This window comes from Patella vulgata, chromosome 1 (assembly GCF_932274485.2).
Source record: "Patella vulgata chromosome 1, xgPatVulg1.2, whole genome shotgun sequence".
NCBI lineage: Eukaryota > Metazoa > Mollusca > Gastropoda > Patellidae > Patella > Patella vulgata.
In genome coordinates this window covers 93,750,204-93,766,642 of record NC_065879.2, presented here as the reverse complement: position 1 = coordinate 93,766,642, position 16,439 = coordinate 93,750,204, and the positions used below count along the sequence as shown (strand labels likewise).

Genomic DNA, 16,439 nt, shown 5'->3' with positions numbered 1-16,439 from the left:
TAAAAATGCATAATGATGCAGGCTGTTATTGTTTATTTTGATGACTATAAGAAAATTAAAAATTAATATTTTTGAAATGGATAAACAATTTGTTTCATTTATAATCCACATTTAGTTATACCCCAAGGTGTCCGTCTACCCAAAAACTACTACTAATTGATTCTTCCAAAAGAGTACTTTTTTGGCCTTGATGCCCCCATCATTGGCCTTGGTGCCCCTAAATTTGCCCAAAACCCGAGGCCAAAATGGCAGGGCCCTAAAAAGATTAGAATTCGAGGCCTGATACCGTCGAACAACACAGTAAAACGTAAACAAGTCATCGCATTCAAAATGTGGTAATAAATACCCATCAAACTTTGAACAGCCAGGCCCAATTTTTTCAATGTGAATTAAAGCTCTTGTGAAATAGCATTTAAACGGTTTGTTAAATAAGTTCAATGAATCATTGGTCCGAATGGTCTCGGGACATGTATGTTACACAATATCACCTCTCTAAAATACGAAACAAGAAGTGTTTAGCTGATATGCAGCAACTTTCAATTCATCATTGCACCTTACAGTTGCTAATGATCAGTTTATGTTGGAAATAAATCTTATGTTATGGTACATATATATAGATGATACTCTTCCAGATTTCACATGGAAGACTGATAGCAAGTCTATAGAAGTTGGTGGAGATGTCACCATGGATTGGGAATATATAACTAAGGCTGTATCTGAATATATTTTGGTTTATAGAATATCGCCGTTTGATGAAAAGTCCAGGAGAGTAAGTACTTTTGCAACATCATAAAAATGTCTGCACCTCTAATAAGATATTAAATTCAATTTCAGAATACTGTTGCAATTGGCATTTGAGGCCAGATGTGTAGGGTGGTAAACCCGGAGAAAACCCACGAGGTTGGACAGGCGACCCTACTCCTTGTCACGTACAACCGGGGAATCGAAACCCCGCCAGTGACTCAATGACAAACCTTATGATACAGGTCGCACGTGCTAACTGTTCGGCCACCAACCTCCCATTTCCTACAATCTGTCAAACAGCATGACCCTCTCATTTGCTCTCACAATGGAGAGAAGCCAATAAAAGAAAACGTCAGAGAGTCATGGGTAGTTACAACTTCTCAGGGACAATTGGAGAGATCCACGTGCCTTCTTGAATCATTGTTTATCCTTGAGCCAAGAGGCAAGGTATGCGGTGAAAGCACGTGGACCTACCAGCGCCCCAAAAGATAAAAAAAAAACGTCGGCAAGGTCACGTTCTCCTGTTTTCTGGGGCTCAGAGAGCTTAATCATGATAGATTATCTAAAGACGGGTTCCATCATAAATGGTGCTATGAATTGCGCAGTTTGGTTGATGAAATCAAAAAAGCGCCGAGTTAAACTTCCCTGAGGAGGTGTCTCGTTGCTCCAGAAATATGTTCCAATTCACACCCTCAAATTGGCAGAGATCGCTGCAAAGGACTGTAGCTTCAAGATCCTTCCACACCAAGCCTACTCTCCAGATCTAGCTCTTCCAAAACTCAAATCTGTCCCTAGGTGCCGCAAATTTGAGACAGGTGATAAGGTCAACCCTACTGCAAACACATTGCAAACAGTGGGGTTTTCAGACGGACTAAATATACAGTAGAACCGGTGTAACATGTGTAATAAGTAAGTCACACATATAACGTATGAAGAACAGATCAAACTAAATTATCCACTTACCTATGCCGAGCTTTCCGATTTAAGTACTGTTTCTCACTAACATCTAATAATGCTTTGACCTATTGTTTTATTCAGCAGGATCTTGTTCAGTTGGAAATAAAAAATATGGCAATGGAGGGTGATGATGATAGAGTTACAGTAACTCTGAATACAGATGACAAAGGCACAACAACAGTGCTTTTTACTTTACGTAAAGTAACGGAGGAGGATGTAGACTATAATTACTTCATAGAATTCAGACATAGTGATAGTTGCTCCATCATCAGCAAACCAATTCTTTTAACTTTACCTGAGGGTAAGTTATTGCCTTAATAAGGTGACACTTAAAAATGCATTATGTTCGAGCTAAATCTAAATATTGCAGATATTTTTGGCCTTAAATGTTATATAAACTATAATCTAATCTCTAAACCATCGGATGGTTGTGATTTTCAACGGATTAAAACACGATCGTCAGTTAACGTTTTTTGTCCCCCGCCTTTCGAAGAAAACAGGGGACTATTAAAATGGGTTCGTCCGTCAGTCTGTCTGTCCGTCCTTCACACTTTTTGGGACACAATAACTCTCCTTCTAATTGACCTAGAATGTTCAAACTTGGTGTAGGTGTTTATTAGGTCAATGCCTTGATGGAGTCCGAAGATGAGCATTTTCTGCTTAGGATAAGCAGAGATAAGCAATTTGATTGGTTTATGCTTTGGGACACGATAACTTTAGTTCTAATTACATGTAAGTGAGAGTGATGAAACTTGGTGTATAGTTTCATTACATCAATACCCTGACTAAGTTCGATGATGAGAATTGTCTGCTTAGGCTAAGGAGCAATAAGCATTTTGATTGGTCAAAACTTTGGAACATAACAACTCTGCTTCTAATTGAGGTAGAATGTTTAAACTTGATGTAGATGTTCGTCTTGACTGAGTTCAATGATTAACATATCGAGCTAAAGCTAAGCAGAGATAAGCAATTTCCTTGGTCGATGCTTTGGGACAAGATAACTTTGATTCTATCTGATAGAGAGTGATGAAACTTAGTGTATAGTTGATAATCAGTTTGATTGCTCGATACTTTTGAAAAAAAAATAGATGTGCGATTAATTAATATGTGTCATCTATTTATTTGGGGATTTCGGCGGGGGATATCAGCTTCACTGTTGGTTTGTTTTAATTAAAAACAATGGATAATGGTAACAACGGTATCAATGACAGTCGAGTCTTTAAACGACCATAACTCCACACAGAATGACATAATTTGACTAAAATGTCCAAAAATTCCCTTTTCATTATCTGAGTCATTCCGTGTCAAGTGGGCTAGTGCTGGTCGGGTGACACCCTCAGAATATTATGAAAAAAATATATGTTAAGCCGCAATGTTATATGACTCTGGCATTAATATTGACTGAGATGACCTTTTGACACGGGGTATCCATTCGCAAGTTTTGAGCCTACTATTCGATAATTCGATTTTGATGTTCTGGACCCTGTTTCACGAAATTGTAACAAGAGATAAAATCCAAATTTTAGTAGATACTTCAATTTTGATTGGCTAAGCACTAAAATCAATCTAATATTATCCAATCAAATTACTAAAATTTGGATTTTATCTTAGTTAAAATTTCGTGAAACAGGCCCCTGATTTTATTCCTTCTAGTCTGTCTGACATTTTTGGGTTTGTTAGAGAATGTTATATAGATTAAGAATTCACCATCAAATTTTACAGAACAAGCACCGTGAACTGTGTATGGAGTGCCTTAAATGCCACAGATTGATAATTGTGCCTAACCAAATTACATCAATAATTCGATACACTGTAGAAATTTTACTACACTATTTTAGAAGTTGTTACTGATCACATGTATAATGTAACAATGGGTATTGTTTGAACAAACATTAGTACAGCGCAGTGGACGCTTACGGCTGCCCCCCGGATCCATTCACTTGATTTGATATTTGTTTATTTGGTGCAATGTCTATTTTTTGTCTTGTCCGCAGGTTTATCTTGTAGATTTTTGTTTTACAGGTAGTGCGGCCCTCCTGCACTTACTATTAAAGCCATATCTGTGTCGGTTTCTTGTAAAATTAGCTTTGACTACATACCTGTATGTATAGGGGACTTCCATGAAAAAATATGAAACTTTTGGGAAATATTGCTTGTACACGTGTATGTCAATGATGAAAGGCCCATCTTTGATATTTTACCACTTCATTTTTTTTTGCCACCCGCCTTTCGAAAAAAGCAGGGGACTATTAAAATGTTTTTGTCTGTCTGTCTGTCCGTCACACTTTTTGGGACACAATAACTCTTCTTCTAATTGAGCTAGAATGGGATAAGCAGAGATATTGAATTTGATTGGTTGATGAGTTGGGACACGATAACTTTAGTTCTAATTAAGTGAGAGTGACGAAACTTGGATCCTTGGTGTATAGTTTCATTACATCAATACATTGACTAAGTTCGATAATGAGCATTTTCGGCTTATGGTAAGCAGAGCGATAATCAATTTTATAGGGAGGGGGGATTGGATGGCCGAATGGTTAGCACGTGTGCGCTGTATCATAAGGACTGTCATTGCTTTTATAGGGCCTAGGATGGATGTGCCTAACAAATATATCCAAGGCACAATTGGTAACACTGTGAAATTAATATTTAGATATTACTACAGATTTCCAGCTATCAGCATTAACGTGATTCGTGACAATAGTCCGAAATTAAACGTAAGATAAAATATATTATGTTGTTTTATTTTTATATTTTACATATTTCTAAAATTATGTACATGTGTATGAAAATATTTGAACATATTAGTCACAATAAAAGGAAATTAACGGAGCTTAACATCACTGTCCGGACAGTTTGAGACTAATTATGATTGCCCTTTCCACCCCACCCCACCCCCAACACGCACATATAAATGGTGCCAGCAATTCTTAAAAGAAAATCAATAATGTATATTTATCAGCATGAAAAATTAATGTAATATAGTATTATGACGTAACTATATCGATGGACGACCCAAAGAATTAAGCATAAATGAAATGAATTATTGTTTAATGGCACGTCAGCACCAACCAGACATATGGTGAATTTTTCGAGACCGAATAAATGGATTCTTAAGATGTATATATGTATATTTCAAAATTGAAATAAAAAAACCCAAAAGATCAGTAAATCACAGAACATTATACAAATTTCACAGTAAATTAAACATGCATTATGCAAGAGCTAAATCTGATTATTGCAAGTCTTAATTTAGGCTTCAGATGTTATAGAAATTATAAATTAGATCTTTATTTAAACAACAAGACCAAAATCAACTCTGTAGACCCACGGATGGCTCGGCTACAGCTCGGATTTAAATAGGATTTCACTAATTGATTAAATCAAATAAGGGATAACCTGATGAAAATACGTCAGTTAGATCGAGGCTAAATGATAGAGTGTACTTAGCGAGGCCGCTGTAAAGCGTTTCCGTATGCCATTGAAAACTTTACTTGATAATCGAGATATGTAGGTGGAGTTAACGCCTGTCAATCAAACGATCAGCGAAGGTGAAGACCCAATTCGCTACCATTTCTAGGCAAATATTACAACGATGATAACTATGTTCAGAATAAAGTAATTTGACTGAATTTTTCAATGTATTCTTCTTTCATCATCTACTTTTGAACTGTTATAGCAAGAATGGCCAACTCTCTATAAAAATCTCCCATAATGTATCTTTAATTGTTATTAAATTGCAATAATTTAATACGCGCAAGCGAATTATTGAAATAAAATTAAACCATATGTTAGTCTCGAAATGACCTAGTTTGTGTCGAGTGGACGTTAAACCCCATATCTCTCTCTTTCTCTCTGCAGTACCAAAAGGTGGGATATTGGACGGAATCCGGGTATAATCCTGTTATAGATGACGACAGATTGGTCTTTCATAAACAGCCAATATTAGACGGTGCACAGATAACTCTAGATATACTAAATACAACTTTCACAGATTATAGTACCTATATATTTAGTGTCCTTTTCAAAAACCAACAACATGTCGCGATAGAGATTCGTTTAAGTTTACAGTCAGGTTAGTGTAACTGAATCTGTTTATGTTTACAGTCAGGTTAGTGTAACTGAATCTGCTTTTTACACTACGATGTGAATGCAGGTTGCCTTTGAAGAATATATTCAAATGTCCCGGGATGGCATCCTGACATGGGCCAAGAAGAACCTTCGAGATATTTCAATCCCAGTTCTGACTTCTCTGGTGAGGAATTGACGAAACACCAAGGTCCAACCATGTATATTTTAGTGTATGTAAAATGACCCATGGCAGAAGGTGGATAATCCTCCACATTGAATTACACACTTAATTATAACAACACGACAGTTAGTCTCAAAATAATGAGAGTAATGTGTTGAGTAGGCTTTAAAATCGATTTGGTATCCAATAGTAGGTAATGTGTTGACGAGACTTTAAAACCCACCCGATTTGGTATCCAATAGTGGGTACTGAGTTACCATAATTGTTTAATTAAAGGTACTGCCTTTTAAAATGTATCATTCGTTTGATTTTTCGGGTTTTGAAAAAAAAAAGCAAACAATCGCACTACTAACATGCATTTTAGACTGTTTATTGATCTAAACAGCTAGTAATCGCCTACTTTGGCATGGGAACGCAAATTTATTTCTTGTATTAATGGATGGTTCTATATTTGATTGTATTATTATTGTAGTGACTATAGAGAGTGGATCGTTGGTGATGATGACCGTGTTGCCCATATTAACCGTATTGATTGGTGCCCTTGTAGGATTAGGTATTTATGGTAAGTGCTCAAATAAAGTTTGTTGTCCATTCTCTACCAGAGCATACTTTAACACATGCTTGATAACAATTAGTAATCTGTTCCTGCTTTCCACTCAAATGGACATGTATTACATAAAAAATATTTCTTTTATTTACATAAAGATATATTCTTCAGTTTACATTAAGATATATTTATCCATTTATATTAAGATATATTTATCCAATTATATTAAGATATATTTATCCAATTATATTAAGATATATTTATCCATTTACATATATTTATCCATTTATATTAAGATATATTTATCCATTTATATTAAGATATATTTATCCATTTATATTAATATATACTATTCAAAAAAAGTAGGGGATATTTGATTTTTAAGTGTTATTAAAGTCACCTAATGAAACTGACGAAGAAACAAATGACAAAATGAAATGAAGTTCACATTCATCGATTTATTCCAAATGATCGTTAGACTAAGTAAGACACAGACTGACCATTATAAGGGTAAAATGATACCCGGGGTCAAACAGCAAAGTTACCACAGCATCACAACCAAGTCAGTAACGGGTAAATCCTCCTCTGTTTGCCAAACAAGCATTGATCCGACGTGGCATACTCCTAATGAGACGTCTAAGGTCATTTTGGTCCAGATTGTCCCATTCCTGTTGCAACGCAGCAGCAAGTTCTTGGACATTGGCAGGACGTTGTTGACGTTGACGTAACCTCTGTCCAAGCATGTCCCAGACATGCTCGATTGGGGAGAGATCGGGACTCAGTGCTGGCCAAGGTAATGTGGTGATGTTCTGTTGTTGGAGGTAACCTGTAACGATCCTGGCCCTGTGACATCTTGCGTTGTCATCCTGGAAGATGAAACGGCGGCCATGACGTCGTGCGAACGGCACAACATGGACTGCCAAGATGTTGTCCCAGTAGTACTGGCCTGTAACACGCCCTGCAACAATATGTAAAGCCGTTCTTCCAGCAACAGTGATGCCTCCCCACACCATAACAGAACCACCCCCAAATCGATCATGTCTGATGACGTTAACGTCTTGGAAGCGCTCGTTTCGACGACGCCACACCCTCCTACATCTGTCAAAAAAATCAACAGTGAACCTTGACTCATCTGAAAACATCACATTGCTCCAGCGTCGATTATCCCAGTGTTGACGATCCCTACACCAACGACGTCTTGCCTGAATGTGATGATCTCTCAAACAAGGGATCACGCGAGGACGTCGGGCGCGAAGATGACCCCTATGCAGTCGATTCCGAATCGTCTGGCCACTCACTCTCACACCAATGTCTGTTTGAAGACGAGCGCTGATCTGATTTGCTGTGATGACACGATTTCTCAAGGCCAAGGTACGGATAAATCGATCCTGGGATTGAGTTGTCGCCCTTGGTCGACCTGAGCGTGGTCTGTCCTGTACAGATTGTGTATCACGGTATCTGGACCATAGCCTGCTTATGACAGACTGAGAAACATTCATCGTCCGCGCCACAACCGCCTGTGTTGTGCCGATCTGTAGCATGCCAAGGGCACGTAACCTTTCATTTTGGGTAAGCCGACGCATATCAAAATTTGTTTTCTGGTCACTAAAACAATTAAACTGATGTTTCCACCCTGGAATTCAATGCCACAATGACTGTAACATTCAAAGTCAGAGTCGTGCAAATCTTGGGTTGGACCCCCATGATGATTCCAAGCATCACCTGCATTCCATGCGGTAGCTATTGGTGCGTTTGGGCGTCACATGTAACTGGAAATGTTTCTTCTGTTAGGTTCTATAGTGACTTTTTTCGTAGTCATTTGCATATTTTAGTATTATGCCCCCAAAATCAAATATCCCCTACTTTTTTTGAATAGTATATATTTATCCATTTACATTAAGATATATTTATCCATTTACATTAAGATATATTTATCCATTTATATTAAGATATGGCCCCCAGTTTACACAAACTAATGGCAGCTCCACGATACGATACGAAAACAACTTATATTATCAACTATTTTATTACAGGTTATAAACGTAAAGCTAAAAGAGTGGTAAATACCAGCAGCAATCCAGTGAATAATATTAGACATTCCTACATTTCATTAAACAGTGTTGTTATATTCCATGCAAACCGTGATTCTACTGCAACCAATACAGAGTCTATTGCATCTAACGACACAGGTGCATATGCTAATCCTTACGATCCAATCAACAGAGATGGTATTGATACCAGTAAAAGCTTTTATATGTCTCTACAGAATCCTGGAACAAGTAACATTAACGAATTGGAGGATGTCCAAGAAACAAATGTTAATAGCAATTCAGTAACCAGTATAGTTGATGTCCAGACAGCCGATGATGATGATGATGATGATGTAACCAATATAGATGATGTCCAGACAGCTGATGAAGGTGATGATACATCGACAGCCGATGATGATGATGATGATGATGATGATGTAACCAATATAGATGATGTCCAGACAGCTGATGAAGGTGATGATACATCGACACTTGACTCTAACCCTTACAATGCTCTGAACAAATACACCATGAACAGTGATATACACAGTTATATATCGCTACCACCTGGTACGAGACCCGACTATGGGACGAATGACCTTTTGCGTAATTCCAGTATAGTAGATGGCGTAATGACTGTGAAAAAAAGACCCTCAACGATTTAGATTTGATTCTCAAATTAAATCATATATTATGCATTTATTTAGACCATCTTTGAAAAGACATGTGTTTATTTAGTTTTAGTTTTTTTTATTTATTTAACTTCTAACATGCCATAGAGTACGAGGTTTTCACATGTGGACTCTGGCCCCAGATTTCTTGCAATGCCTGTTTAGATTGTGTGTCTTGCCCTATTCTACGTTTAATAACAGAGAGGGAAAGATAGGGTTTGACGTCCACTCGACACAAACTAGGTCATTTCGGGACTAACATAAGGTTCAGTTTTATTTTAATAATTCGCTTGCTCGACACAAACTAGGTCATTTCGGGACTAACATGTGGTTCAATTTTATTTTAATAATTCGCTTGCTCGACACAAACTAGGTCATTTCGGGACTAACATGTGGTTTAATTTTATTTCAATAATTCGCTTGCGCGTAGGGGTCTTTAGCAGTGGGAGGAAACCGGAGGACCTGGAGAAAACCCAAGAGGTTGGACAGGCGACCCTACTCCTTGTCAAGTACAACCGGGGATTCGAAACCACGCCAGTTGACTCAATGACAGACCTTATGATACAACGCGCACGCGCTAACCATTCGGCCACCCAACCCCCAAATAACTAATAGAACATATTAACACGATTGTTTCTGATTTTCCATTTGACTTAATCGTCCATCTCATCTATCTCGGGTCAGGGCCTCCTCCATCTCATCTGTCTCGGACCAGGCCCTCGTCCATGCCTGGGCTAATCTACAACTAATGGGCGAACGAATGATCTCTATAATTTAACAAGACAGTGTGTTATTATTTGTTTTACAGAATTTATATATTCTGTTATGCTTTGATTTTAAGCCATTGATTTATGTTTTCATTAAGGATAAACTATTATGTTATACATAATGAATGTTTATTTGTTGTAAAAATTGTTATTTGCTTTACTGTTAGGGGCAGATTTTTGAATTTTAATATTTTTGTTTGCTTTGTATCAAATTTATTATTTTTTACATATATAGTTAAAATATGTATTTGCTGATTGTTTTAATATGAATTATTCGTGTTTTAAAATATCCGCTGGTTCAATCTTGTTTTTAATAAAAAAAAACTGCATTGTTTGGTGTATATAATTGATATATTGTTACTTTGCTAGTCAGAGGTTTTTGTGCAATAGGGATCCATGAGCTGCCCTCATTTTTTATTCGCAATTGATATTCTGTATATACATACATATTACTGTTTTTGAATTTAAAACGATGATTTGTTTTAAATAATCTATCTTTGTTTTTAAACTAATAACTTAGTGTTGTTACTTTGCTAGTCAGAGGTTTTTGTGCAATAGGGATCCATGAGCTGCCCTCATTTTTTATTCGCAATTGATATTCTGTATATACATACATATTACTGTTTTTGAATTTAAAACGATGATTTGTTTTAAATAATCTATCTTTGTTTTTAAACTAATAACTTAGTGTTGTTTTTATTTGCTGAAAATTAAAGGGGAATTGTGGGAGATTAGATAAAGAGCTGACTGTTCTCGCTATAATAGTTAAAAAAATAGATAACGTACATGTAAATAAAATATGTTGAAAATTTCAGCCAAATTGCTCCACTAAGAACCGAGATATTAGCTTTTGAATTTTAAACCTAGCTTCGATCATCGGTACGATAAAAAACATATTCTCGATTATCCGAGCAGCAGATCGGATTCAAATCCAGTGAAAATCCGACACATAAGATGGCATCGAGAGTTGATTATGGTCTGGATAAGTTAATTAATGCCCAATTTACCACACTGATCAGCAGTGAATATTCACTAGGCCGTAACAATCATAGACTGGATAACCTGCTCTAATACGCCAGACTCGCTTTTACGTCACAAATTTTCTGACTTGAAGTCAGAATAGCGCAGTGACGTAGGAACCAGCCGCAGTGACGTAGGAACCAGTCTGACTTCATTTAGAGCAGGTTGTACAGTCTATAACAATCACTGATAAGGATGACATCGATGCGACTTAATGAGCCAGAAATATTAACTTTTTTCCTGCGACAAATTAAATTCTAAAACATTTGTTTTTATTTATTCGAAAAAAATAATAAAGGCGTTTGACGTATTTGTAGGTAAAAATTATTTCCAATTTAGAAATGAAATGAAATGAAATGGGGTTTAACATCCTACTGTTCTGCTCCTAACCTGGGCTAATACAGTGTGCTATGAGGGAAATTTTGCCCGGGCAGCGGCGCTACAGCCTACTCTTATATCGAATTCCAACTGCCAAGGGATCTTTTACGTGCACGCCAATGTGTACACGGGACCTCGGTTTTTCGTCCCATCCGAACAACTAGACAGCTGTCCTTGTCAGGCCCTCCATCCTGCATCACTGACAAGGGGAAACCACGCCGGAAAATCTGGGTGAACTTTCTCGGACAATTTAGAGCAAACTAGAACCTAGAACGTCTTATGTAAACAATGCACGCGCCATTGAGCCAATGATTGACGCCGCGTGATGAGACGTCACATGTTAAAGGTAGTCATCTTTTATAGCCATATTAGAAGATTTTCGTAATCCTCTGTGAAACAGATTGACAATTTACTATTGATAAACACAAACAACTCATACACCAATAAAGCCATGTATTCACATACGTCAACAACTTAACCATGAATACAATTTATTTCCTTTTTATAAAAAGATCAAAGTTGACAAATCATTTTTCAATAAAGTTATTTTTTGTCTGTATAAATGTCGCAATAACGCAGCTGCCCCCCTAACTTTCGGGCAATCTGACTTTTCGGGCAGACGGGTAAAGTGAACAAAAAAATATTATTTCACCACTTTGAAGTTGCTGTATTCACGGGCTAGAATAGCAGGAAATGCGTTTGCGGCCGTCAAATGTTCCAAAATTGTGTGGGGGGGGGGGGGCTACACTGTAAGCTCCGCTCTCACAGAAGACCGGCGCCGTCGCCTGTAACCCGAAATGATTTCGGGTTCTGCCCCCCCCCCACCTGTCATCGAACCCGTACGCCTATGAGTGCTCTATAACTTTTCTCAAATTGATCGATCATTTAGGTGCTTAGAACTTATTGACCCCAGTTGGGTTTTGATAATATATATTGACTTTTCAACTCTGTATATACTTCTGTTTAGTCACGTTCTAATTAAACATGTAATTTATCCCATATGTCATGCACAAACTACATATGATCTGTGTACAACCTCCACATGACTTCAAAGGAAATATGCATCTGGTCCTTTATGTTAGTAAAAATAAAGCAATGTGAGTAATCTGTTGATGCATACTTCGTTTGATGTTCATACAAATGAGTAAATATTCTTCAAGCCTTATATCTAAAACTATAAATGAAATGAAATGGGGTTTAACTTCATACTGGGCTAATGAACACGGGCAGTGTGCAATTTTACCCAGACAGTGGCGCTAAGACCTACTCGTATTTCGAATTCTCACTGTTAAGGGATCTTTTACGTGCACGCCAATATATATTAGATATAAGAGTAGGCGATAGCGCCGCTGCCCGGGCAAAATTTCCCTCATAGCACACTGTATGGCGTATGTCCGTCTTCATTAGCCCAGCATAGGAGCAGAACAGTAGGACGTTAAACCCCATTTCATTTCATGGGAACAAAGGGCTTAATTGTTGTGTTAAAGGGAATATCGGTACACTACAAAGTGAATTTTACATTTGCTATTTGGATCGGGTACAAATAAACGAAATGAAATGAAATGAAATGGGGTTTAACGTCCTACTGTTCTGCTCCTAATCTGGACTAATGACGACGGGCCACAAATAAACGAAATACATCCGGTAGATAAAACAAATCCCATAATAATCATTTAATGTAGGGTATTTTTATTTGAATGATTTTTTTTATAATGATTCACAATACTCTTACCATGAATAGATCAAAGTTGACAAAAGCTTCATTCAATAAAGTGTTGGTTTGTTTGATAGCGGACTTGCCATGAACAGATCAAAGCTGATAAAAGCTTCATTTAATAAAGTGTTGGTTTGTTTGATAGTGGACTCATGTAAACGCATACAGCAATTATTTAATTCTCTGTGATAACAGTTTACTTTCATATATATTAGTGAATTAGATCAATAGAAAAATCCCTGGGAATATGGTTTACGTATAAGAAAAAGACTTCCGTGAATCTAAAATTACCCGGGAATCTAACCTATGTCGGTTGTCAGTGAACGTTTACAGAAGCTGTGTTTGCAACAATCCCATGTAGATTAATCATGGTACATGTAGTTAAGTCAAAAGAACCACCAACGAAAGTTCAATGGGGTTATAAAACATTCTTTTTACCAATTCAAGAATTAATCAAATCTAAGTATTATGTCAAAAGTAATATTGCACAGAATAATAAAGATAGGTTGCCAAGCTATGAAACATAAGCCCACAGCAGCTAAGTCGTTCAACAGTCAACAAGAGTTGTCGCATATTTTTCTATTGTCCATAATGAAACATTTATAATACACTAAAATCTGATTTAGAGTAAAAACTTATTAAGTAATTATCAGGAAACCATTAGAAAGTCATTGAAAATCAATATACTTGTTCGTCTCAAGACCTTAAACTCTGTTTATCGATCTAAAGTCAATCGGATGATAACTTTGGTTTCTAGAGCGTCCACAAGATTTTTCAAAGTTATCAAGGGCCATAACTCTTGTAGTAATTATTGGAAATCGGTGAAAATCACTGGGCTTCTGTCTTGCGACCTTAAACACTGTGTATAAATTTAAAGTCAATCGGATATTAACTTTAGCCTCTAGACAGACATCAATGACAGCATCTTGTGGAATCGGCGGCGTAAACACTCGTGCCCATCACCGACGCCCATGAGTGCAACTTGATTGTAGCATTGTTTCATGTGTGGACAGTACACAGTACACGTAACAAGGCTTAAATAGTGAAGTGGCTAGGGAATAGATTCGTCTTTTTTCCCATCATAATGCCTCGCTCGCCTTGATAATTTTCGAGTCGCATGTTCAACTGGCTTTTTTGCTCGATTTTAAGGCTCTTTTTCAACGATTTCCGAATGTTCCGAACGTATACTTAGACGAAAATATCAGCCAAATAGCTCTTGGAATGGCTACAGATGCAAGGAAATAACGGATAAAAAAAAACACTCTCAGCTTCAACGATAATACTTCGCGTTTCTACTCGCATGTGTGAACATTAGAAAAATTTGTATTATATGTCATTTCAATAACTCGCGTGTATGACCATTAGACAAATTTGTATTATGTGATTATGTGCGACATTGTGGTGTGAAAAAAAAAAAAACTTTGTGAATATATAACTCTTAAATTAGTGTTTCTTCATAAGACATTTAACCAGTGTTTAATTTTTCATTGTTTTTTTTGTATTTTAATTAGGGTAGTTACTGTCGACTCCACTTGTATTTTAAGTTTGTAATGGCTTTAAAAAGTTATTTTGTAACTTTTTCTTCAAGGATGGGAGGAATGTTACATAACTGGAGATTATGTAGTAAAATGTCAATAAACACCTTCCATACATGTAATCGATTAACCTTATCTGATTATGACCAACACATGGTCGACATAAACCCCGTTTACATTACAAATTTTAAGCGTGCCAGAGGTACCTGGCAAAGCACGGTTAATTTTTTTGTAGTGTCAACGGGTCAAACATAAGCGTGCCGTACTGAGTACCCTGCAAATCTGGCCCACTGAAATATATGAGATGGTCTCGGCACGGTACCAGGCGCGGCGCAGTTAAATTTTCTTAGTGTATACGCTATCCGGTCTGAGCACGGTTTCAGTACGGATAACTGCGCATGCGCGAAACGAACCTTGACCTTTTTTCCCCACAAACTTTGACAGTTCTGTCAAAATGGCTGCTCAAACTAAATCAACCATCATAATTGTTTTCATCTGGGTAATGTAAACAGGTCGATTTCTTGAAATTTATCGCGGTCTGGTTCCGTGCCCAGAACGGCACGCTTATTGCGGTCAAGTCTAAACGGGGCTATTGACACTGGTCTGACACGGCCAAAGGCCTCGTGGGAGTCATTAGTTACTACCCCTGGCCTGAGTTATGATGCAATAAATAGCCAACTGCATAATCTCTTCCTTCATCCTTTGTCTAGAAAGAGTTTATAAGCAGGAATGAAAAGTAGATAGACCAGGCAAGGGTGTCCCGAGTTAAGACCAGACAGAGGCCACGTAAGTTAGTCGGGATTTGGCCTGTGCCAAACCAAGCTAGGACCATGGCTCCCTCAACACAAGCTTATACCGGAGTCTTTAACAATAAAAAGTTTGAAGAATAATAAAAGTAACGTTTGAAGTTAAACCAGTGTTGTAATCAAGAACCTGACTTGAAAACCCAATAATGTAACGGCAACACTAGAGGCTTTCACAAGACCAAAAAGTTACATGGTGAGCGGATGCAAGACCAACTAACCCCACACACAAACATAACTAATATATTCACACGTTCTTAGAATGTGCATTTATACATAGGTGTACGGGCCGATTTTCCGGGTGGGGTGGGGGACTGTATCATTTTTGCCTTAAAAACATGGCGGCAGCATCAGCAAAAAAACCTACATAACTTTACCAGATGGTGCCCAATTAACACCCTAGCCTGATGCTCTATTTTCGATGAATAAAACACTGTGTGTTTTTTATATTTTCTGTTTTCTTTAGCCCAGTTGGAGCAGAAGTTTAAAACCCATTTCACTGACATAGAGGGTATATTATAGGGCCTTGTTCTATAGACTCAATAGAGGGTATAGTATAGGACCATGTTCTATAAGCCCCTTGGCCGCGATAAGTGTGTCGTTCTGGTCACGATAACAGGCCGCGATAAATTTCAAGATATTGACCCGTTTACATTACTCTAAAATAATCCGTCTCGAAACCGTGCCAAGCACGCCAAATGTAAAACTCTTCACAGAAAAGTTAATTTCAGTCCCTACACAAATTACCCAGATAAAAACAATTATGATGGTTGATTTAGTTTGAGCAGCCATTTTGACAGAATAATAAAGAAACATAGAAGCACCTTGATGAATGCCTGATTTATTTTAATTATTATAAGACTTTTTTTTTTTGCTCGTATGATTTTTGACTTGTCTTTGTAGGTTACCACGGATGGTGTAAGATTTACCACGGACCGTCACATTATAAGATCTTTCTCCTGAATGAAGTCGAATGTTTCTGCAGAGGAGCTCGGATATTAAATGATTTACTACAAACATC

General features: G+C 37.3%; 1 protein-coding gene across 2 annotated transcripts; it reads left to right on the top strand.

Annotated features, from left to right (window-relative positions):
- The first annotated feature begins 637 nt into the window (after nt 1-637).
- Nucleotides 638-10,574, top strand: LOC126817863 (uncharacterized). Of its 2 annotated transcripts, none has more exons than XM_050545043.2 (6): nt 638-769; nt 1,786-2,002; nt 4,285-4,418; nt 5,563-5,776; nt 6,426-6,515; nt 8,534-10,574. In XM_050545043.2, exons 1-6 carry the CDS (start codon nt 686-688, stop codon nt 9,193-9,195), a joined length of 1,401 nt encoding a protein of 466 aa, XP_050401000.1. In that variant the 5' UTR covers nt 638-685; the 3' UTR covers nt 9,196-10,574. The 2 variants fall into 2 exon arrangements, with proteins under 2 accessions (XP_050401000.1, XP_050400993.1); XM_050545036.2 differs by having other exon boundaries at nt 1,783-2,002.
- Nucleotides 10,575-16,439: the final 5,865 nt, after the last annotated feature.

Coding starts and splice junctions, on each gene's coding strand:
- LOC126817863 (XM_050545036.2), top strand. CDS start 686: ATGGATTGGGAATATATAACTAAGGCTGTATCTGAATATATTTTGGTT. Junction 770..1,782: donor TTGATGAAAAGTCCAGGAGA/GTAAGTACTTTT, acceptor TGTTTTATTCAG/CAGGATCTTGTTCAGTTGGA. Junction 2,003..4,284: donor TCTTTTAACTTTACCTGAGG/GTAAGTTATTGC, acceptor TTGCTTTTATAG/GGCCTAGGATGGATGTGCCT.